General features: G+C 35.7%; 1 protein-coding gene across 7 annotated transcripts in view; it reads left to right on the forward strand.

The window, feature by feature from the left end:
- Nucleotides 1–20,897, forward strand: part of dare (NADPH:adrenodoxin oxidoreductase, mitochondrial) — a 129,933-nt gene extending 109,036 nt beyond the window's left edge. For all 7 annotated transcript variants that reach the window (XM_090407578.1, XM_090407577.1, XM_090407575.1 and 4 more), the window contains 2 exons: nucleotides 12,411–12,581; nucleotides 20,659–20,897. In XM_090407578.1, the coding sequence (XP_090263704.1) occupies nucleotides 12,411–12,581; nucleotides 20,659–20,792 (305 nt within the window). In that variant the 3' untranslated portion in view covers nucleotides 20,793–20,897. The remainder of the gene's footprint in view (nucleotides 1–12,410; nucleotides 12,582–20,658) is intronic.
- Nucleotides 20,898–23,053: the final 2,156 nt, after the last annotated feature.

Raw genomic sequence — 23,053 nt, forward strand, 5'->3', positions numbered from 1 at the left:
TGGTTCCTGTTACGGTTTTGTACAGAACAGGCAACTATTGTGGCTTCTTTAATAATTCGGGAGTGGAAATCCTCCTCCGTGTAAGGAATGGAGCTTTTTTCCCATTCTATGATATGGTTAGTTCTTGAGAAATGAAAAGATAGACCCGATTTTTCTTCTCTGTTATTGTTGATGTCTCCGATGTGTTCCCTTTGTCTAATCTCAAGGCTTCTCGAAGTCTGGCCGATATAATTTAAACCGCACAATCAGGGTATGTTGTAAACACCAGCATATTTGAAGAAAGGATGGCTATCTTTTGGAGATCTTAAGAGTTGCCTAATCGTTTCTGTAGGTTTAAAAGTCACTCTTATTCTATGGGGTTGGAGGAGTCTTGCAACCTTATTAGAAATTTTCCCCATATATGGAATGACAATTGTACTAATATACTGTATGTTGTCTCGTTGTCTTTGTGGGGGGGCAGAGAAAAGTATCTTGTGGACGAGTCTCCGAGGGTAGCCATTCATGGTGAGGTTGTTAGATATCAGTGATAATTCATCTTGGAGATCTTGTTGATCTGTCGTAATGCAGAAGGCTCGCTTTTTTAGCATGTGTACAATGCTAAGTTTCTGAGAAATGTGGTGGGAGGAGCTAAAGTGCAAATAACGTCCTGTGTTTGTGGGTTTTCGGTAAACTAAGAGGCTGAGACAACCATTCGTTTGCTTCTTGATAAGGGTGTCCAGAAAAGATAATTGTTATCTTTTTCAAGATCTAGAGTGAATTTGATTGTATGGTGTAATGAGTTGATTTTGTTTAGAAAATCAAACAGGTCCTTTTTTGTGTGGTTCCAAACAATGAAATATCGTCCACGTATCTCCACCATATTGTGGGTTTAGGGTCTACTTGACATAAAATTTTACTTTCAAGATCTTCCATAAAAAGTCAGCACAAGATGGTGAGAGAGGGCTACCCATTGCAAGGCCAGTCAATTGCTGATATATGGTTTTATTCCATAAGAAAAAGTTTGATGTTAAACAATGACGGAACAGGGAAGTGATATCTTGCAGAAACAAACTTACTAAAATGTTGATAACTTCTTCCACAGGAATGTTAGTGAATAGAGATGTCACATCTAGGCTTGCGATTAGGTCCGTATTTGAGATGGAAATGTTGTTCAATTTCTCTACGAAATGTTGTATGTAAGCATCTGAATTATGGATGTGGATGTGTTGTTTGAGGAGGCTTGCAAGGTGTTTAGATAACAGATCGTGGGCAAATTGATACGATCTACAATAGGGCATAATGGTATCCCATCTTTGTGTATTTTTGGAGCGCCATATAGTCTTGGTGTTAGTTGATGCATAGACTTCAGTCTTCGTTTTAAGTCTGTAGGGCAGTTCACCATGTGACACAATAAATCGTTGGTATCATTGTGATTCTTTAATGTTGGATCTGTGACTAGGACACGGTAAACGGACGTATCTGATAGTTAGTTGCTAATTTTATCTTCGTAAACCCTGGTGTTTAAAATCACCGTACAGTTGCCATTATCTGCTTTTAATATAACGATAGCTTTCTTTTTCTTTAAACTATACATTGCTCTTTTTTCCAGAGGGGTGATGTTTGTATTAGGAGTTCTTGAAGACGAGAGGATGATACTACTTTTTAATCTAAGATAATTAGCTGTGGCCTCCAGTAACAACGAGACTGCCTTTTCTATATTACAAATGATATCCACTTTAGGAATATGATCAGGTGTTATCGCAAAGTTGAAACCTTTCTTGAGTATAGTGATCTCTGGTTTTGTTAATACGTGATCTGATAAATTAAAAATAACTTTGTTGTCTTGCAGAGAAGGTTTAGATTTAAGACATTTTGCATAAAGATCATTGAATTTTTTGATTTGGTTCTGTTTGCTTGTTATAAAGGCTTCCTCATAGCTAATATTGATCATTCTGTCTAAAAGTGGCCATATATCTTGGTCTAAAGTACTAGAGACATCTTCAAAAAACTGATAACATTGTAAATCTGTTTTGCTTAATAGAAATCTAGTGTGCTGTATCCGTTCACGTAAAAGTGCCAATGATGTTTTAAAATAAATCCCAATAGAAGTCATTTCCATAGTTTTCATGGTCAAGAAAATACTTTTTAACATGAATTACATGAATAACAGGAAAGAATCCATGGGGAAACCAGACAAAAGGTATGCCGTTTGAACTCCTTAAATGCAAAAAGGCCAGACTATTAAATCATCTTACTTTTTTGAAAAGATGTCGGGGCAACAACATCATTCCCAATTTTCTATCTTTAAAGGAACAATTCCATTCCAGACGAGCTAAAGTAAAATTTTATCTCAATTAGACCCTAAACCCACAATATGGTGGAGATACGTGGACGATATTTTTATCGTTTGGAACCACATAAAAAAAGGATCTGTTTGATTTTCTAAACAAAATCAACTCATTACACCATACAATCAAATTCACTTTAGATCTTGAAAAAGATAACCAATTATCTTTTCTGGACACCCTCATCAAGAAGCAAACGAATAGTCATCTCAGCCTCTTAGTTTACCGAAAACCCCCAAATACAGGACGTTATTTGCACTTTAACTCCTCCCACCACATTTCTCAGAAACTTAGCATTGTACACATGCTAAAAAAGCGAGCCTTCCACATTACGACAGATCAACAAGATCTCCAAGATGAATTATCACTGTGGGGGGGCAGAGAAAAGTATCTCGGAGACTCGTCCACAAGATACTTTTCTCTGCCCCCCACAAAGACAACGAGACGACATACAGTATATTAGTACAATTGTCATTCCATACATGGGGACAATTTCTAATAAGGTTGTAAGACTCCTCAAACCCCATAGAATAAGAGTGACTTTTAAACCTACAGAAACGATTAGGCAACTCTTAAGATCTCCAAAAGATAGCCATCCTTTCTTCAAATATGCTGGTGTTTACAACATACCCTGATTGTGCAGTTTAAATTATATTGGCCAGACTTCAAGAAGCCTTGAAATTAGACAAAGGGAACATATTGGAGATGTCAACAATAACAGAGAAGAAAAATCGGGTCTATCTTTTCATTTCTCAAGAACTAACTATATCATAGAATGGGAAAAAAGCTCCATTCCTTACACGGAGGAGGATTTCCACTCCCGAATTATTAAAGAAGCCACAACAGTTGCCCGTTCTGTACAAAACCTTAACAGGAACCAAGGTTTAATTTTGTCCGAGATCTGGAAGACCCTTATTAGATCTCTAAACATACAAGAACTAAATTATAGTGCCAATTATAGAACGTTCCTAAATAACAATAAGTGAGATCATGCACACGCTTTGCATGTATTGTACGTGCTCTGTTTTGTCAAATATAATTGGAATCGGTTGATTTATAGTTGGTAACAGTTTTTAGCTTTAAGTGCCTTATATCAGTTATGTACCCTGAAGATGCCAACAGCCTTAGTTGGTGAAACTAGTTGGTATAACATATTTGTTTCCCAAATATACTTGATCAATAAATCCCAATAGAAATCATTTCCATAGTTTTCGTGGTCAAGAAAATACGTTTTAACACTAATACATTTATTCCAACAATGCTCCAGCGCCATTATCCCTTCTCTGTAGTGATTCACAGTAAGATCTACAAAATACCCCTCTACAGCTGCGATCACCTCTTGATTCAAAGAAAAATGCTGACCAGCAAGGAAGAGGTTTAGTTTTGGGAAAGATAGAAGTCAGAGGGAGCCAAATCTGGAGAATAGGGTGGATGTTCCAACAATTCATAGTTCAGATCTCTTAATTTTCCGATTACCAAAACACCTTTGTAGACAGGTGCATTGTCTTGGCGAAAGATGATTTTTTTTCTTCTACAAACTGGGTATTTTCTCACGAATTTTTTTTGTCTAGTCTGGTTAAAAGATCAGAATAATATTCCTTGGTTATTGTTTTACCCTTTTCAATATAATTAATAAACAAAATGCCTTTAGCATCCAAAAACACTAATGCCATGACCTTTCCTGCTGATGGAACCAACTTTGTCTTCTTTGGTGCTGAACAATCGACTTCTGTCCACTGTTTTGACTGCTGTTTGGATTCTGATGTGTAATAGCAAGTTTCATCCATAGTAATAAAGCAATGCACAAAATCAGTTTAATTCTTGTTAAAACGCTCCAAGCACTGTTCAGAGATTTTCATGTGAGTGCGTTTTTGATCTGCTGTGAGCAAGCGTGGCACCCATCTTGTACAAAGCTTTTTCATTTGCAATTTTTCATGCAAAATATAACCTACACGTTCTTTTGAAATGCCTATGATCTTAGCAATTTCATGCACTTTGACTCGTCGACCATCCAAAACCATATCGTGCACTTGATCAATGATTTCTGGTGTTACACTTTTTGGACGTCCTTCACGTGGATCATCTTCAAGGCTAGTATGGCCCAGTTTAAACTCGGCAGCCCATTTCTTAATTGTGGTAAATGAAGGAGAAGAGTGCCCATAAACTTTTATTAACTTCGAATGAATTTCTTTTGGCATTAAACCTTCTTTTACAAAGAATTTTATAACTGCACAATACTCAATTTTATCCATTTCAAGGGATAGAAACAACACTTTTGATTCAGACGGCTGTATAAAACAAACTACTTGATAGTTTCACATAATGCTTATGACAGACGTACCAACTTGGAAAAAAAAAAAATCTTGCTGATAGTGTTGCCATCTATGGTCAAGGCCGAGAACTTTTCAGACCACCCTTGTATTTTATGAAAATAGGCCCAAACATGGAAAACATTAGCTTCCTCCTCTATGAAGCATGTAAGAAAGAGTAAAATATTTCAGTTATTTAGGCACAATTTTTAGTGAAGGAAAGTTTATCATCATCATCATCCTTTCAGGAATTTAGGCCCAGGTCACCTTTTATGTCTCATTGCATCTTTTTCTTGTTGTCCCTGGCTTCTATTTCCTCCAACTAAGTGGTATCAGAGTATTTTTTTTGGGTAGTTTTGAACTGTCTGTTCTTTTGACATGTTCAATCAACTTCTTTTGGTATTCATATATTTTGTCTAATACTGAGTCTGTTTTTAGTTCTTTGTGGGAATTTCATTTTTCCCATTTCTATTCCTTTTTTTTCTTCTGCAGTTTCTGTTGTCCATAATTCACTTCCATGCAGTAGAGAAAGTCTTCCCAAAACTTTATAAACTCTTATTCTTGTATGCTTTTGAACTTGGTTAGGTTTGAAAATATTATTGATTATTCCTGTTATCTTTAGAAAGTTTGAAATTTTGATATTTGAAGCAGTTTAGTCGTTCTAAAATTTTATTTTCAATCATGATTTGACTTCTGAGTGGAGATGGTCCTTTAAAAGCCATGATGTTTGTTTTGTCTGATGATATTTGCATTCCAATTTTTTTTTTTTTTTTTTTTTGTACTTATGTTTAAGGTGTATATTGACATTTGGGTTCATCTTTACTTCTTGCTATAATTATTTGGTCATCTGCAAACAAAATGATATTAAGTATGGTTTCACAATCCAGTTTAAATGCCGGTTTTATATTTTTCTTCCATTTCTTTACTGTTTCGTCTATATGAATATTAAATAAGAGTGATAATATTGTGCATCCTTGAAAGACCACTCTGTTTATTGATTTCCATTGATTTTTATAGCTATTTGGTTGTTCTGATACATGTTAGTTATTGTAGTAAGCAGCTGATTTGGAAAGTTTAGATTCTTGAATATAGTCCACAGTTTTTTTTCTCGATTCTGTCAAAGGCTTCCTGGTAGTCTAACAAATGCTATGTGTGTTTCTATGTTGTATTCATTATGTTTTTCCATTAAGATTTTTAATGTAAAAGCTGGGTCAATGCATGATTGTCCTTTTTGGAAGCCATTTTGTTCTTTGCAAAGTTTATCTTCTACGTATGATTTAAGTGTTGAAGTTAATATTTGTGAATATAATATATAACCAGTATTTAGAAGACTTTTTATTATTATTATTACGGGTATCTCCATGGAGTCAGTAGACTCATCGCGGGAGACCCAAGCTAGCAAAACAATATCTGTCATATCTCTTCTTGAATTCATTTACAGATGAAGAGCTCACTACAAAGTCAGGCAATGAATTCCACTCATTCACCACCCTCCAGGCAAAAAACCTTGTTCTGACACCTTTGTTAACCACACTCTTCTTTAATTTCCAGAGATGACCTCTTGTTCTTCCATCACTATCACACAGCTGAAACATTTCCCCTGCATCAATCCTATAAAAACCTTTTAGTAATTTGAATGTTTCTATCATATCCCCTCTTCTTCGCCTATCAACCAATCTCTGCAATCCACAAGCTCTCAATCTATCAATGTAGGGAGCATTTTTTATATCACTCACCAACTTGGTCACTCTTCTCTGAACCCTCTCCACAGCCTCCTCACTCCAAGGAATCCAGGTGACCAGACCTGAGCACAGTAATCCAAATGTGGAAGTATCAATGCTTTATAAAGGGGAATAATAACCTCTTTATCTCTGGATGTCAGTGTGTTCCTCAACAACCAAGTAATCCTATGTGCAATCTTGGACACCTTAGCAATGTGTCCTCTGAACTTCATCTCCTTATCTACCAATACCCCTAATTCCCTAGCCTCATCAATCTCTTGGAGTACCTTTCCATCGATGTAGTACACAGCTGGTAATCTTTTAATCCCAAAATGCAAGACTTTACACTTTTCCACATTGAACTGACATCCATTTTCTTTTGCCCATTTTACCAGCTTATTTAAATCCTCCTGCAAACTTTCAACATCAGCTTGATTTTTTATTGCACTACACAACTTTGCATCATCAGCAAACAACTGAATATCTCCCTTTAAGCCGTTTCCTATATCATTTATATACAAATTAAACAACATTGGCCCAAGCACAGAGCCCTGAGGCACACCACTGGTCACCTGCCTCATTCTGGACTCGGCTCCTCCATACACCACCTTATGGTATCTCTCCCGGAGCCATTCTCCTATCCATATCACCAATTTAATATCCATTCCCATCTGCTCCAATTTGCGTAACAGTGTTCTATGGGGTATCCTGTCAAAAGCCTTAGCAAAATCCAGAAGTACCACTGTGTAGCCAGTTCCTTTGTCCAACTCTGATGTTATTCTATTATGGATAGTTAATAGATTGCTAAGGCAGGATCTACCTTTAACAAAACCATGTTGGCCTCTATAGAGTATCATATCCTGATCCACCCATTCTTGAATTTTGTCTTTAACCAACTTTTCCAATACTTTTACCACTACTCCTGAGATGGTGATTGGTCTGTAATTCAATACTGCAGTTTTAGAGCCACCCTTATGCAAAGGAACCACTTTGCCTAACTTCCACTCCCTAGGGACCATACCAGAGTTCAAACTTAAATTAAATATCCAGGTAAGAGGGGTTGACAATTCATTTGCACATTCACGCAACACCCGAGCTGATATTCCATCTAAGCCTACCGCAGTGTTTGCATTTAAGTTTCGCAATATATTTAATACCTCTGATTCTTTAGCTTCAATTCTCACATTAGGTATTGCTATAGGTATAGAGATATCCTCACTTGGGTGATAGACTTTTGAGAAGTGATCACTCAGTAACTCGACTATTACATCTGATTTTGTCACCTCAATACCATCAGCACCCACTAAGGTTATCCTTCCGAAGTCATTCTTCCTCTTACTTGCCACATAGCGGAAGAACTCTTTGGGATTACCCTTGATCTCTTTGGCTAAGGTCTTCTCATAATCTGATTTAGCTTTTTGGTCTGATAGCAAAGGTTTGGTCAATTGGTAGAGTCTCTGCTACTAATGGCTCACGCAAAAAGTTAAGCAAGTTTGAGTATGGTTAGTAGTTGGAAGGGATCAATCAATCGATGCTGTTGGCACACTCTCCCTTGATGAGTCTTTGGACTCCCTGGAGGTGTCATATAATAATATTAATAATAATTGCCTTATTCCAACTTTCTGGGATTTTTCCTTGCTCCCAGATATTGTTAAATAATTTTAAAAGTTGTTTGATGAATAGGATGGCTGCATATCTTATAAGTTCTATATTTAGCATTATGTCAGTTTTAGATTTGTTACTATCTTGCCATTAGTTTTGGAAGAAGTCCAGCCAGGTTTTCTCTTTGATTATTTCAAGTTTCACTTTTTCTTTTACCTCCTTATTCATATTCCTCAGAATTTTGTATGTATTTTGTCTCTTCACTGTAAGATCTCTTTCAATTTTGCTATGAAGTTATCCCATGTTTCTCTATTCTTTTTCAGCATGCTTTTTTTTTCTATTGCTCGTTTGTGTCTATCCATTGTTTATATGCTTCTTTCTTGTCTCTTTGATTATTGCTTCAATGTTTTCATTTCATCCTTATTCTCTTTTTCCTCTTCCATTTACTTTTTGTTCCAAGGCATTCTGTTGCTGCATTTATGAATATATTTTTTTAATTGTTCCATTCTATCTCTGGATCATAATTTTCTTATATTTGTTCTAGTTTTCCATTTATTCTTTGCAAATAAAGGTAGGTGATGCTTTATCATCCAAGAGTTGAACTCTAAAAGATTCCTGGAGATTTCTCGTAGCACTGATTTGGTTAATTTTAAACCATCTTGGGAGTATTCTTAATTTTCCTAGTAAGAGATAATGATCAGATTCTATTTCTGTAATTCTAATTATCCAGCTATCTAGTATCATATTAGGTGTTTTCCTATTAGTTATTATGTAGTCCAGTGGTTCCCAAAGTGGGCAGCACCGCTCCCTGGTGGGCAGTTTGATTACTTAAGGGGGCGCAAGCAGGCAGCAGGGGGGGGGTGCTGAAGGTGTGCTGCAAAATGCTGAAATGTGCAATAATTAATTGCGGCTGTTTGATTATTATTATTATTATTATTATTATTATTATTGTTATTGTTGTTTTCCATGTTGTTGTTTTCCAAGATATATACTGTTTCCAAGACATTTTTTGAGTTTTTTGTTGGTAATTTCTGAAGTGGTCCTTTTTTATCTTAATAGTATTGAGTGTGTTATAATGTCATCATCATCTTCCTTTTACCCTGCGGTGTCGAGGGTTAGTTAATCGTCGGACCTCAAACCGTTCACAGGATAAGGTGGTCAGCCTTATGCCCCGGTGTATCCTATGGCCTGTAGTGTTGAGTTCTCAAGGCCAGTTTGCCTGCTTGTGGGATGATAAACCCCAGATAAACTGGGGGGAACCCTACTGTCTACGTCCAAGACCGGCTAGCTTGGCTATGGCTGAGGAAGATCCTTAAGCTCCTCACGTCGTCGGCGGGAATCGAACCAAGGACACTCCTTCCCCAGGCATATGGTTGCGAAGCGCACAGCCACTAGGCTAACCGCGTGGACTTTTGTTATAATGTATTATAATGTATTTTCTCATATTCTTATTTACTGAACAAAAATGTGAAGCGTTTAGCTATGTAAGTGTTGTGTCACAGCTTGGCAAATTATAGGTTCTGTTATATTGTGAGGATATAAAGATAAAGATTATTATTTATAAAAACTGCTTTCAAATATGTATGTATGCTTATTTCTGCATGCTCCAGAATAGAAATGGCAGATGCAGATACGTCAAAGAAGAAATGTAGGCAGTATAGCTTTGAATACCTAAAATATGGATGCATACCAGTACCAACAAACCAGCAGCTGCCATTGTGCCAATTTGTAAAAGGGTCTTCTCAAATGAGGCCATGAAGCCTTCCAGAATAATTGAACATTTGAAGAAGATACATCCTGACAAGGCAAGTAGATCAAGGATTTACTTTTGTTGGAAGTTCCAGATTAGATAATAAATCCATTTTCCGATACTGAGGTAGTGGGAGCCATGGAAGAAGAACTAATTGAGCTGCAAAATGATGCCAAAATTTAAGAAATCTTATGAAGAGTTTTGGTTGTAGAAAGAGATCTCTGCTCTTTCTGCAAAGAGATTTCAAAGCCGAATAGAGAAACTACAAGAGTTTCATGCTGAATATAGAAACTATAAAAGTTTTGGCAGATCCAAGTGTAAGCAAACCTTTCATGACAGGAGCAACTCGTAGTAAAGATGGAGTAAGCGCTGATCACTATCCTTAGTATTTCCCATAATATAAAACTGGAAGTTACGAAAGGAAACTGTGAGCAAGAGGGTGAGGAGTGGTTTCTTTGCATGGGTGGTTGAACCGTGGAATGCATTGCCTGATGGAGTGGTGAGAGCGAGAACGGTCAATGAGTTTAAGGAGTGGTATGGTAGACTTTGTGTTTCTTAGGGGGAGACCTCCCACGATGAGTCTTTTGACTCCATGGAGGCCTGAATAATAATAATAATAATAAAACACACCTCCTAGTGGACATATATGATGTTATGCATGTCCACTAGGAGATGTCTTTTACATTATCGGAAATACTAAGGATAGTGATCAGTATTCCTCCACTTTTACTACGAGTTGCTCCTGTCATGAATGGTTTGCTTACGCTTGGATCCGCCGAAACTTTTATAGTTTCTATATTCGGTATGAAACTTTTGTAGTTTCACTGAAACTCTTGTAGTTTCTCTATTCGGCTTTGAAATAATGTTGGATTCAATATCCACTTAATTTGAATAAGACTCCAGATAACTCAACGTGGAGATTTAAAACTACTGCTAAGTTATATTAAACCAGACATAGGAAAACTATATCTCCATGAAGTCCATCACATTAAGGATTTTCAAAACATTCAAGTCAATTGCTGCTATTGAATAGCCTTATAATACACAATGTTTCATTAGATTTTAATGTAAAGTTGCTATTAAAGTTAAATGTTTTTTTTTTTGGATTTAAAATAAATTTAAATTATAAATTAATATTTGTTTTTAAAATGTTATTACCGTTCCTTGTGGGTTGTGTGAATCGCTTTTCTGAATGTAGGGTGGGTTCAGGTAAGACACAGGGGTACTGGCGATGAGTTTATGGATTCGAGGGGGCGGTGGCCTGAAAAAGTTTGGGAACCACTGATATAGTCTACTATACTTTTTAGGTTTCTAGTTTCCCAAGTGAATGTATGGCAATCTTTCTTCTTCTTCTTCTTATTATTATTATTAGCATCTGACCTCTATGGAGTTGGAGACTTATCGTGGGAGGTACATTCTATTGTACATCCAGCCGTGCTGAATATTCACCCCTGCTGTGTAGCCTCATGGCAATATTTCTGGTTCCATAATTCTAGATTGCCATAAGAAAGAGAGAGAGAGACTGTTATAGGTTCAATCCAAGTAGAATTTTTTTTTTTTTTTAGGTCTTTCTTGAGCTAGTTTCCAAGTTACTTGATTTTGGTGCTGAAAGTAGTGTTTTCCTATTGGAAAACTCTAGTTTTTATCCTTCCAACTCAGAAAAAATCAGCATATAGCTCACACTCTCAGATAATTCAAGTCACTGATTAGAATCATCAGATAGTGGCTGTCATTTGCTGTACTCTCCACCAGTTCCTTGAGAATTGTGGGTATCTGAGCTTAGCTATTACTAATGACTAACAATGGAGACTGGCTACCCACTGATTTCTAAAAGTAAGCTAGAGCTGAATGAGTTTTATCTGGGAAACGAAAGGCATTAGACCATTTATTTGTTTATATATATATATGTATATGCGAGTGTGCATGTTTTGCCCTAATAATCTACTCTGTTGCATGGGCCTGGACTTGCAACTGATTGTGATTTATTTTTAGCAGTTAAACATAATTGTTAAATGCTATAGTAAACATGTAGAGAAAGTGAAGGATTTGCTGTAGTGAATTTCCTTTAGCATAGCATTTAGGTATGAAGCTCTGGTTGAGATGTTTTTTCTGGTAGTGTGTTATGACAAGTGAGTTTGATATAATGACATTTCTTAGATTGAGTATTGACTTGTATAATTCCTGTTATGTCATATCAATAGGCCTTACTGAAATTACATTCACTTATGAATTTGCAGATTTCTTTAATTCATTATTTTGGATTTCTTCTGAGGAGGAAATAAGATATAAGTTTCTTAATGTTTTTGTAGTTTCAAGATTTTTTTATCCATCCACAGTACTAATGTACTATAAGTTTATGGCCTTTCATGGGTAGGAGCGATGTAAGAACTATAATATCCAACTCTCTTCAAGAAAACCATCAATAAATTAATTCTTTTCCATCCTGTGCCTTCACATGACATGTGGTATTGATGTGCTTTTTTTTTTTTTGCCACTTATGCATAGGAGACATACATATACCAGAAAATGAGAATGACAGTTTGGTATGTTCTCCATTTATATTACATTTGTGAACAAGCTAAAAAAAAGTTACAAGGTCATTGCGTGAAGCTGTTTTGTTTTCTTCAACTTAAAATACCTTTGCTCTTTTTTTGTCAAAAATGTGATTGTTTTTTTTTTTATTAGATTAATTCTATCCTAATAGGCTTATACTGCAGTGGCTGGGTTCGAACAGGCCCAGTGGGAGTGATTGCATCGACGATGAATAGTAGCTTTGAAGTTGGTAAAGCAGTCTTAGAAGATTTTGAAACAGGAATCTTGCCAAGCGATACAAGGCCTGGAATAGAACATATCCAAACTCTTTTGAGAAATAGAGGTATAAATAAATTTTTTTGATTTTTTTTTAATTAGAACATTTTTTTAAATTCCTTTCTCTTAAAAAGTTTGTTATTATTTTTTTTATTGTGTAACAAAACAGGTAATAAATAAATTAAGGTGATGAGATTAGTTTCATCATTAATATAAAATAAAGGAAAATTAAATATATTTGTAAAATTTTGGAAAATGCAGTTTGATGTAATTTTACCATAAATTCTTTCCCTTCTCTCTATCTCTCACTCAGGAAATCACTTCTAGAGATATGTATGTACTTAAATATTTCCAATCATGTTGTTGCTATGGAATACAGAAATAAATATCCTGAGACTATTATTATAAACTAAACCAGATAAATGACACCTGAAAAAATTATTTAGATCTGTTTAATCAGTCTTTACTTATGTTTTGCTGGTTGTCTTAATACCAAACAGAATAAAAAATACAGCAGAATATGTTGTTGAAACAGAGATTGAAGATTGACTATCGTGGCTATCACATGATCTCTGAGTTGCTGCTGCTCAGAGCACAAGCAGGCTATTTAACCTTATTTATTTATTTATTGTTTATTGTTATTTATTGTATTTATTGTTATTTAGTCCTATAGTGAAGCAAGGAGATTCAGGATAGGAGGCATAAACAGCATGAAAGCCATATGAGGATCTGGAAGGTGCAATGTCCAGAATATAGAATGAGCAAGAAGTAAATCACATGTTCAGTTTCTTTTCATCATCTTACACTTGTTGAAAACTGGAATACAGGTTTTCTTATTATTTTTTAATTTATTTTTTTCATGTGAATCCCATCCACAAAAGGCTGTAAATGTAAACTTATCAGACATTTAGTATTATAGCAGATTAAGGATTGTATTAACTCTTCCGCTCCTATCTTACTCTAGATATCAGGCATGTATTTTTTCAATTCATTTCAGACTTCCAGCAAGCAGAGCAGTAATTTTCCATGCTGAATAACAAATCATCTGCTCATACTCATTTAAGTCAAGATTGGTGCAGTAAAGCTTCAGTTTCTTTACAAAAAAGACATTTCAAAGAACCACCATAGCTCAGTTTGAATAATGTCATTTGTTTGGAAAGACCTAGCACTTGAAGACGTTTATCGGGGGGGTCAATGGAAGTTGAGTTAGCTGGTCTCATATGGGAGAGGGGCAGTGTTCTTACTCCTGGAAACTCAGGCCTTTCATCCTGAAAAACAGACAAACTAACTAGAAGTACCTTTCTTTTAAGGTTACACCATGATCAGCATTCATATTTAAGAATTTAGGGACATAAAACACACGTGTTGAGATGATTATTTTACTAATTATTAATAACATACACTTGACGTTTCGACCCCTGTATTGAGGTCATCATCGGAAGGATACATGTGTATAGGGAACCAAGCTACATGCTCTTGCACTCTATGCCGTAAATTAAATCTGTACTGTTACTTAATCTTTTTCTTAGCCTGACCTCTAGCGATAATTAAATAAAATAAAATAAAATAAAAATTGAAAAAAAAAAAATTAATAATTAACAAATAAAATAAATAAAAACTACAATAAACCCTGCTAAAGTCCTCATCTGGATTTGTACAGTTCAGATTGTTATACTATGATTTTATTCAGGACTTGTACAGTTCAAGTTGCTATTGAATGTTAAGGAGGGAAAAAAAACGCTTCACCAAGTCTTCTTGTAGTGGAATTTTTCTTCGGCTTGTTCTGGTTGCTATAAAGGTTGCAAATGGGTCCTTCACATTTTTGGAATGGTTAGGCCATCATTTTTGTTCAGATTTGGGTTATGTTTGAGCATTTCACATGCGTCTTTAAATTTCCTCTCGAACCAGGTTTTGGTGCAGTGTAGGGACTTGGTATTTTTCCAATCAATTTTGTGCTTTGTTTGAAGTGCATGGTCAGAAAGGCTGGTTTTTCCAAAATGGAGGTATTTAAGGTGTCATTTGTGTTCGTCTTTCCTAATTGGGATGGTTCACCTTGTTTCCCCCCTATGCATGGTAGGTTACATGTGCATTGTATTTTATATACCCCTGGGTGGGCTAGGTGTGGAAGAGGATCTTGGGAAGAACTGAGTAGGTGTCTTAATTTTGTCGGGGGTTTAAAGGTGGTTTTGAGGTTGTATTTGTGTAGTGTTCTGTCTATTTTTTCAGAAATGCCTCTAATATAAGGTATGGCAATAGCATTCTTGAAATCTTTTTTGTTTTTACTAGTGCCTCTGTGGCAGATCTTGTGAATAGTTTTTTTACTGTATCCATTTTTTATAAATATAGTTGATGATCTTGTATTCATGGTTTAGAGCTTGTAAATTTGAACAAATAGTTTGAGTTCTGTGTTTAAGGATGCTTATGACACCTAGTTTTTGTGTTGGGTGGTGATAAGATTTTTTGTGTATGTATTGGTCTGTGTGTGTAGGTTTGCAGTAGACTGAGAAGGAGAGACAGCCTGAGGAAAGATGTGTGACGAGTGTGTCTAGGAACAAAAGAGAGTTGTTTGTTTCTATTTCAATGGTGAATTGGATACGTTTGTGTTGTTTGTTCAGTTGGCTAAGGAATGTATTCAGTGCTTCACCGCCATGGCGCCAAATGACAAAAATATCGTCGACGTATCTGAGCCAAATTTTGGGCTTTAAGCACGCTGACTCTGGAGCTCGTTGCTCAAAGTCTTCCATATAAAAGTTAGCAATTGGGGGGAAAGTGGTGAGCCCATGGCTGTACCCTCTTTTTGAAGGTAAAAATTGTTTTGCCACATGAAATATCTGGAGCAGAGTACGTGGGGCAAAGAGAGCTGTGATCAATGATAATATCTTGTTCCTACAGAACTTATTTCCACACGACATCACAGCCCGCTTTGCCCACGGAGTACGTGGGAAAAGAGGGCCTACATTTTTGAAGGTAAAAAAATATTTTTACCTTCAAAAAGAGGGTACAGCCATGGGCTCACCACTTTCTCCTAATCGCTAACTTTCATATGGAAGACTTTGAGCAACGAGCTCTAGAGTCAGCGTGCCTAAAGTCCAAAATTTGGCACAGATATGTCGACGATATTTTTGCCATTTGGCCCCATGGCCACAAAGCACTAAATACATTCCTTAGCCACCTGATCAAACAACACAAACATATCCAATTCACCATTGAAACAGAAAAAAAATAACTCTCTTCCGTTCCTAGACACACTCATCACACGTTTTCCCTCAGGCTGTCTCTCTTTCTCATTCTATCACAAACCTACACACACACACACACACAGGCCAGTACATACACAAAAAATCTTATCACCACCCAACACAAAAACTAGGTGTCATAAGCACCCTTAAACACAGAGCTCAAACTATCTGTTCAAATGAATAAGCTCTAAACTATGAATACAAGATCATCAACCATACATTTATAAAAAATGGATACGGTAAAAAAACTATTCACAAGATCCGCCACAGAGACACTAGTAAAAACAAAAAAGATTTCAAGAATGCTATTTCCATACCTTATGATAGAGGCATTTCCGAAAAAACAGACAGAACACTACACAAATACAACCTCAAAACCACCTTTAAACCCCTGACAAAATTAAGACACCTACTCAGTTCTTCCCAAGATCCTCTTCCACACCTAGCCCACCCAGGGGTATACAAAATACAATGCACATGTACCCTACCATACATAGGGGGGGAACAGGGCAAACCATCCCAATTAGGAAAGAAGAACACAAACAACACATTAAATATCTCCATTTTGGAGAAACCGGCCTTTCTGACCACGCACTTTAAACATACCACAGAACTGATTGGAAAAATACCAAGTCCCTACACTGCACCAACTCAACTGCATGAAACCTGGTTCGAGAGGAAATTTAAAGAAGCATTTTAAATGCTTAAACATAACCCAAATCTGAACAAAAATGATGGCCTGACCATTCCAAGAATGTGGAGGACCCATTTGCAACCTTTATAGCAACCAGAACAAGCCGAAAAAAAATCCCACTACAAGAAGACTTGGTGAAGTGCTTTTTTTTCCCTCCTTAACATTCAATAGCAACTTGAACTGTACAAGTCTTGAAGAAAATCAAACACTGAATGAAGAAGTAGTTCTGCGATAACAAACAATTTGATTCATAGGCTGTGTTGAACAAATGGTTGCGAGTGTATGAATGCATGGAGTTATTTTGAAGTAAGAATGGATTTAGATAAGTGGAACAGCCTTCACTTCAATGCATTTACATCAGGAATCTGGAGAAATTATTTATTGGTATCAGACCTAATATGGAGAGCTAGGGAAACTAGATTATGATGGGAGGTATGATAAGAACTATGCATAAGAGCAACTATGCTAATAATACAAATATGCTTAATCATGAAGGCCATTATGATGAAATTATGACTGTGTGCTCATTTGGTTCAGACTTATTAAGTATGTGCAAGGATATCTGTATAAATGAATTGTGTAGTGTTGTCATAGTAGCCTGTACACCACTTGAGGGTGCATGTAAAGAAATTGATGATGACGACTTGATAAACACAAGTCGCTCCAAAAGTGAAAGACTATACTATTGTGGGAATCAGCATGCTCTTTACAGAATAGTACTAATTTAATGAATTTGACTGCATGAAACTGCCAAAGATCTTATACATAATTTTTTTTTCCACGACTGACAATCCCATGACTGAAAGCCGAGAGATAAAAGTAAAAAGCACTATTTAATTAATTAGGTTGCACAACTTGTTTCGTCTTCATAGAAGACTTCTTCGGGTGCATAACAAGAGAGAACAACCAACAAAAAATTGTTGAACAAAAGAACTATACATTAAATTTATATATAGATTTTTTGTGTATTTCCTCACAGTATGTGAGGAAATACACAGAACATTTGAAGCTGTTCTGTGTATTTCCTCATTGTTGGGCATGTTGAACGCATGTGCATGTGTTCAACATCTCTCGTGAATGCCAAAGTTGGATGGCAGCACAATGGCAGTCTGAGAGATTATAGCTGAGATTGGTGTTGAGATGTATTTGATTGAGAATGATTTCTTTGGATTCCACAATTCTTCTTTCCAGTTCATCATAGCATCAAAAGATATTTTCAGATTTGTCCCATAAGACTTGATTAAAGTTTCTAAGGCAGAATACCAGAATAAGTTGATAACATTTATTTACTTCGTAACATGAATCCCAATTGAACAGGATTTCTTCAGTTATAAATAAACAAACTAGTAGACAAAACGTAAGGACTAACAAAAGTGACAACTGTTAACACAATCGATAAAGAACCTCCAATTGATGACTTCATATTTTACGTTGAATTTGCTTATCAGTCTGGAAATATCGCTACAGTAAACTAAATCACCTTCCTCTGAAAAGTAAGCAAGAAAACTCTTTCTCTATATCTAAACCATAAGAAAGAATTGCCAGGAGATAAATTCTTTTCGTTTAGTCTCGAGTGCAGCAATTCTGCAGATTCCTTAGGAAGACCCAAATCTCTGATTAAGTAGTTTAAATCGATCTACGAAAAAAGTTTAGGTGGGCCATTATCTTTGTATTTGTCATCATTGAAATCTTCAACTAATTTGTTTGAATCGCTACTGAGTGGTTCTAAAATTTGTGGAGGCGTTGGCACGGGTATTTCAGGACCATGTTCTACTGGGCTTGTTGTAGATGGTAAATTAGGATAGGAAATGTTTTTTTTATTTTTCACATTTAAAAATTGAACATTCAACAGAAGTAACAGTCATCGGTATTGTTGTGGGGTTCCCGCCATACCATGGGAATTCCGAAATGGAAAGATTTTTGTTCTCTCTTTGACTATATGCGGCTCCCATGGCTTATTTAAGTCACCAAGTTTCATCAAATATATGCATAGTACACTTTTTTCACTAAATCTGTAATGTTTCTTTGTTGCTTTTTTACCACTGACTCCCCGCATATGTTGCAAAAAATGTCAGGTGAATTTTTGCAATCTCTTTGAAGCCATTACAAACACCACTTAAAACACTTAAAACACAGTTAAACAAATTTTAACGAATGACATCAACACTATTACACAACATTATGTAATAACATTAAAAAAACCACAAGCACATTAAATTAAATCTTCACTCTAACTTAGAAAATATGCCACCTTTCAGAAATATGATAACCTTAGTAGTCAACGATGAAAGTTCAACTAAAGAATCACACAAGAAAATGTGTCTGTGACAACAGGAAAGTCATCCATTATCTTGGCGAATCAGATTCAAAGTAGCCACCTGCGCTTTTATCTGCATTCCTCCCTCCCTCTCCTATCTTAAGAATGAGAAGTTTCGTGGAAATTTCTTTATTTACCATAAAAAGGCACTTCAAAAAAGCACTTATACAACTAATTAGCTGTAAATAAAGGAGAATGAAAATAAATAACAATGCACGGAATTTAAATCCAAATACTACTAATAGAAACAATAAAATTAGAAATTGGGTAAAATTGGTGGGCGATGGAATATTTTTACTAATTTTTTTCTGAACTCAGCACCTAAAAATCTATAAGAAGCAATTATTACTTCTTGGACAACTTTTCCATCGCAAGCCTGTGTTATTTGAAAACATTCACAAAATTAGAATAATTTTTAATGCAGTTCAAAATTTTAGAATATTCAAAATTTTTCCAATTGGTTTTGAGAGAGCATAGAAATAGCATATATTTCAGTAGCTGCGGGACTGACTCGTGTGGGAGGAATCATTCGCCCATGAATTTCAATTAATCATTCGCTAAACATAGGACAAACAAGTGACTAAGGAGTTTTGTAAGGTGTCTCTACACAAAGAAGGTCAAACTCAACAGTTTATAGCTAAGGAATGAAATATTCTCAAGCAAGCATGCGTAGAGTATTGAGACAGCATTCTGATAATCAGAGTTTTCAAAATATCACTGCAATAGAAGTCGAAAGGTAATAACTACATCAAGAGATGAGAGGAGATTGAAGAATATCGTGAAGAAAAACTACTTCTGAAGTGTAAGGTATTTTCACAGGAGATGGAAAGAACTAGGTGTGAATGTGTCTAAATCTACAATGTTGAGACAATTCACAAATTGGGTTTTAAATCACGTATGCCTGAGACGAAGCCATTTACGACTTCCAAGCAAAAGGCAGCTAGAATGCAATGGTGTAAGCAAAGACTGTTGTGGGGTCAAGAGGACTGGAAAAGGTATTTTTTAGCAATGAAAGTATCTTTTGTGTGTCCCATGGTCATCAAGGGATATGTGTTTGGCATCTTAAGCAAGAAGCATTTGATAAAGAATGCATGAAACATTGGATAAAATTTGCAACCTTTCATGGTATAGGCTTGTATGACTGCAGAGGGGGGTCCAGGTAGGCTGTGTATTGTGTACGAAAGAGTCAATTCCAACCAAGAAATTCTTGAGCGCTTTATGTTACCAGCATTGGAAGATTTATGTGATGGTGATTTCCTTTTTCAGCAAGATTCAGCTTCTTGTCACACTTCCAAGATCACTATTAGATGGCTCGAAGAAAGGCAAATCAGTGCAATTCCTTGGCCTGCAAACTCACCAAATTTAAACCCCATTGAGAATTTGTGAGGAATTATGAAGAAACGTCTTCAAGAAGTTGCCTCAAGAGACAAGAATGAACTTGCTTCTAGTCTGCAGACCATATGGGCATGTTTTGATAAAAAAAGACTGTGAACTGCTAGGAAATAATATGCTCAGCTATTTACGAATGGTCATAGTTAATGGGGATGCAACAAAGTACTAATTATTCTACATTATTCTAATTTTGTAAATATTTTCAAATATCAGCTTTCTTATAATTTATATTACATTTTTATGTGTTTACATGGTTATATAATCTACAAAGTATGTAGATTTAGATGATGCTAATTCATATTTGGTAATAATTATTTTCTAGGCAATAAATTAGAATTGCAAATCATTCAACACAGTTTCTTTGATTATTCTAATTTTTTGATTTGGAGGTTTACTATTCACATGTTTAAGTAGCATATGACATTATGCCATTCTGTGTTATATATCTGTATTTGCATATTTGCTTATTTTTTTATTTATATTTCTAATATGATATTTCCAGGAGTTATTGTGTGTGATTACAAAGATTGGCAGAAAATTAATGAGCATGAGCAAATGCAAGGCCAGAAAGCAGGTAAACCGAGAGAAAAAATACTTAGTATAGAAGAAATGCTGAAAGTGGCTGGAAAATGCTGATTTCTTTTGTAGCTCTGTTTCTCAATGTTTGTTATTGTTGTTTTAACATCTGCCTTTTTTAATATCTGTAAAATTAAAGAAATAAATATTTTCATTAATCTGTAATAGTTAGTGATACTTCACTATCCGATTAGAGTCTTAACAAACTCCTTCAACTATGTATTTATAGAACTGAGTAACATATATAGGCACTTTTGTATTTTAAAATGCAAAGCTTTTGAAACTTTTTGCAGATATTTTAATCAGGCTAATTGCTTCATCATCAGAAACTTCTAAGGTTACACAAGTGGATTGTGAAAGAAAGCTGAACAGTGCACATGCTGGGTTTAGTTGCAAATGTTTGTTCAGCCTGAAAGATCCTATTGCTATAACGAGAGTCCAACTTTTGGGTATGGGGACAATACAAAAACAGTTAACTTACTGGTATGTATCTGTTGAAGTCCATCAGCATTATTACTTAAAAGAGGTTTTTTATAGGCCTCTTCCAGATAAGGAGTGGAATCAGTTGCCCTGATTGTGTGAAAGTAATCTCTGCGATTACATGATGTTAAGCAATATATTTTATTATTATTATTATTATTATTATTATTATTAAACAAGACCTCATGGAGTCAAAGACTCATCTAGGAGGTCCTTTTATCTTACACACACATCTCATCATACCGTGTCTTAAACACATTCAAACTACTTGCAGACACCACGCTCTCAGGCAAGGCATTCCAATCACTCACAACTCTGCACGAAAAAAACCTGCCTCTCACTCCCTTACTCACACCCTCCTTATACAGTTTCCAGGGATGACCTCTGGTTCTCCCCTGATCTCCCACTATTCTCTGTAGAACTTCTCCACCATTGATCCTATAACAACCCCTTACCAACTTGTAGGTCTCTATCATATCTCCCCTCTTCCTTCTCTCCACGAGACTCTGCAAATTACATCTTTTCAATCTTTCCTCATACTCAACATTCCAGAGGTCAGAAACTACCTTAGTCAGTCGCCTTTGGACCCTTTCCAACATCTCTTCATCCTTCTGAAAACCCGGTGACCAAATCTGGGCACAATAGTCCAAGTGTGGCCTAATCAAAGCCTTATACATTGGAACAAGTATCTCCCTACTTCTACATGTCAGTGTCCTCCGCATCATTCCCAGAAGTCTTTGTGTTGTCTTCACAATTTTGGCGATGTGTCCCCTAAATTTTAGATCCTTATCCACTAGCACTCCCAGATCTCTTATTTCCTCTACTTCCAACAATATATTCTCACCAAGCATAAATTCTGCATCCCATCTTTGTTTTCCAAATTTTAAAACTTTACATTTTGCAACATTGAACTCACATCCCCATTTGCTTGCCCAATCACTCAATTTATTCAAGTCTTCTTGCAAGGCCACAACATCTTCACTACTCTTTATGGTTCGTCCCAACTTTGCATCATCTGCAAACAACTGAATATCTCCATCCAAATCTTCACCAATATCATTAATATATAAGTTAAATAGTAATGGCCCTAAAACAGATGGTGGTAAAAAGTATGATTAAATGATAGGCTTAAATATTGTTAATTATTCATACTAGTGCATCATGATATCTTTGGTCTCACCCATCCATGATATTAATGTACCATAGGTTGTCCAACCTCTCATGTTTGGGGTTATCATTAGAAAAATAATAATAAAAACACTAAACAACAACAGAAGAACACGATGAATATAATTTATTGGGTTACTAATATTTGACATATTTCAAACCCGCATCTTTAGAACACAAATTATAACTGTGGTAAAGTAAACACACATCACTCACTCAATTAGATTGTTACAGAAACAGGTCAAATTGTTACTAAAAAGGAAGTAACACTAAATTCCTCTATCCACTGCTGAATCCACTGAAACATGTGCAGAAGCTACTCAACAGCCCTTCATAATTCAACTCCAAATCCACAGAACAAATTTCTCCTCATTTATTCCTTCTGCTACTGCCTTCTGGATCATTCTCCCATCTTATGCTTCCCATAGAATGCAATCAACAGCTGTTCAAACTAAATGTGAACAAGTTTGTTCTCACCCATCCATGATATTAATGTACCCTAGATTGTCCAGCCTCTCATGTTTGGGATTATCATTAAAAAATAAAAATAAAAAAAACCACTAAACAAATACTTATGAATGAATAAATGAATGAATGAAAAAAGAAAGTATGAATAATTTCTTTTTGGGGAAAAAAAAAAAGAAAGAACTGTGGTGCTAATTCATTATGAATAT

The sequence above is a fragment of the Typopeltis vanoorti genome, chromosome 17 (genome assembly GCF_054136105.1).
Source record: "Typopeltis vanoorti isolate ZY-2024b chromosome 17, IOZ_Tvanoo_1.0, whole genome shotgun sequence".
NCBI classification, from domain to species: domain Eukaryota; kingdom Metazoa; phylum Arthropoda; class Arachnida; order Uropygi; family Thelyphonidae; genus Typopeltis; species Typopeltis vanoorti.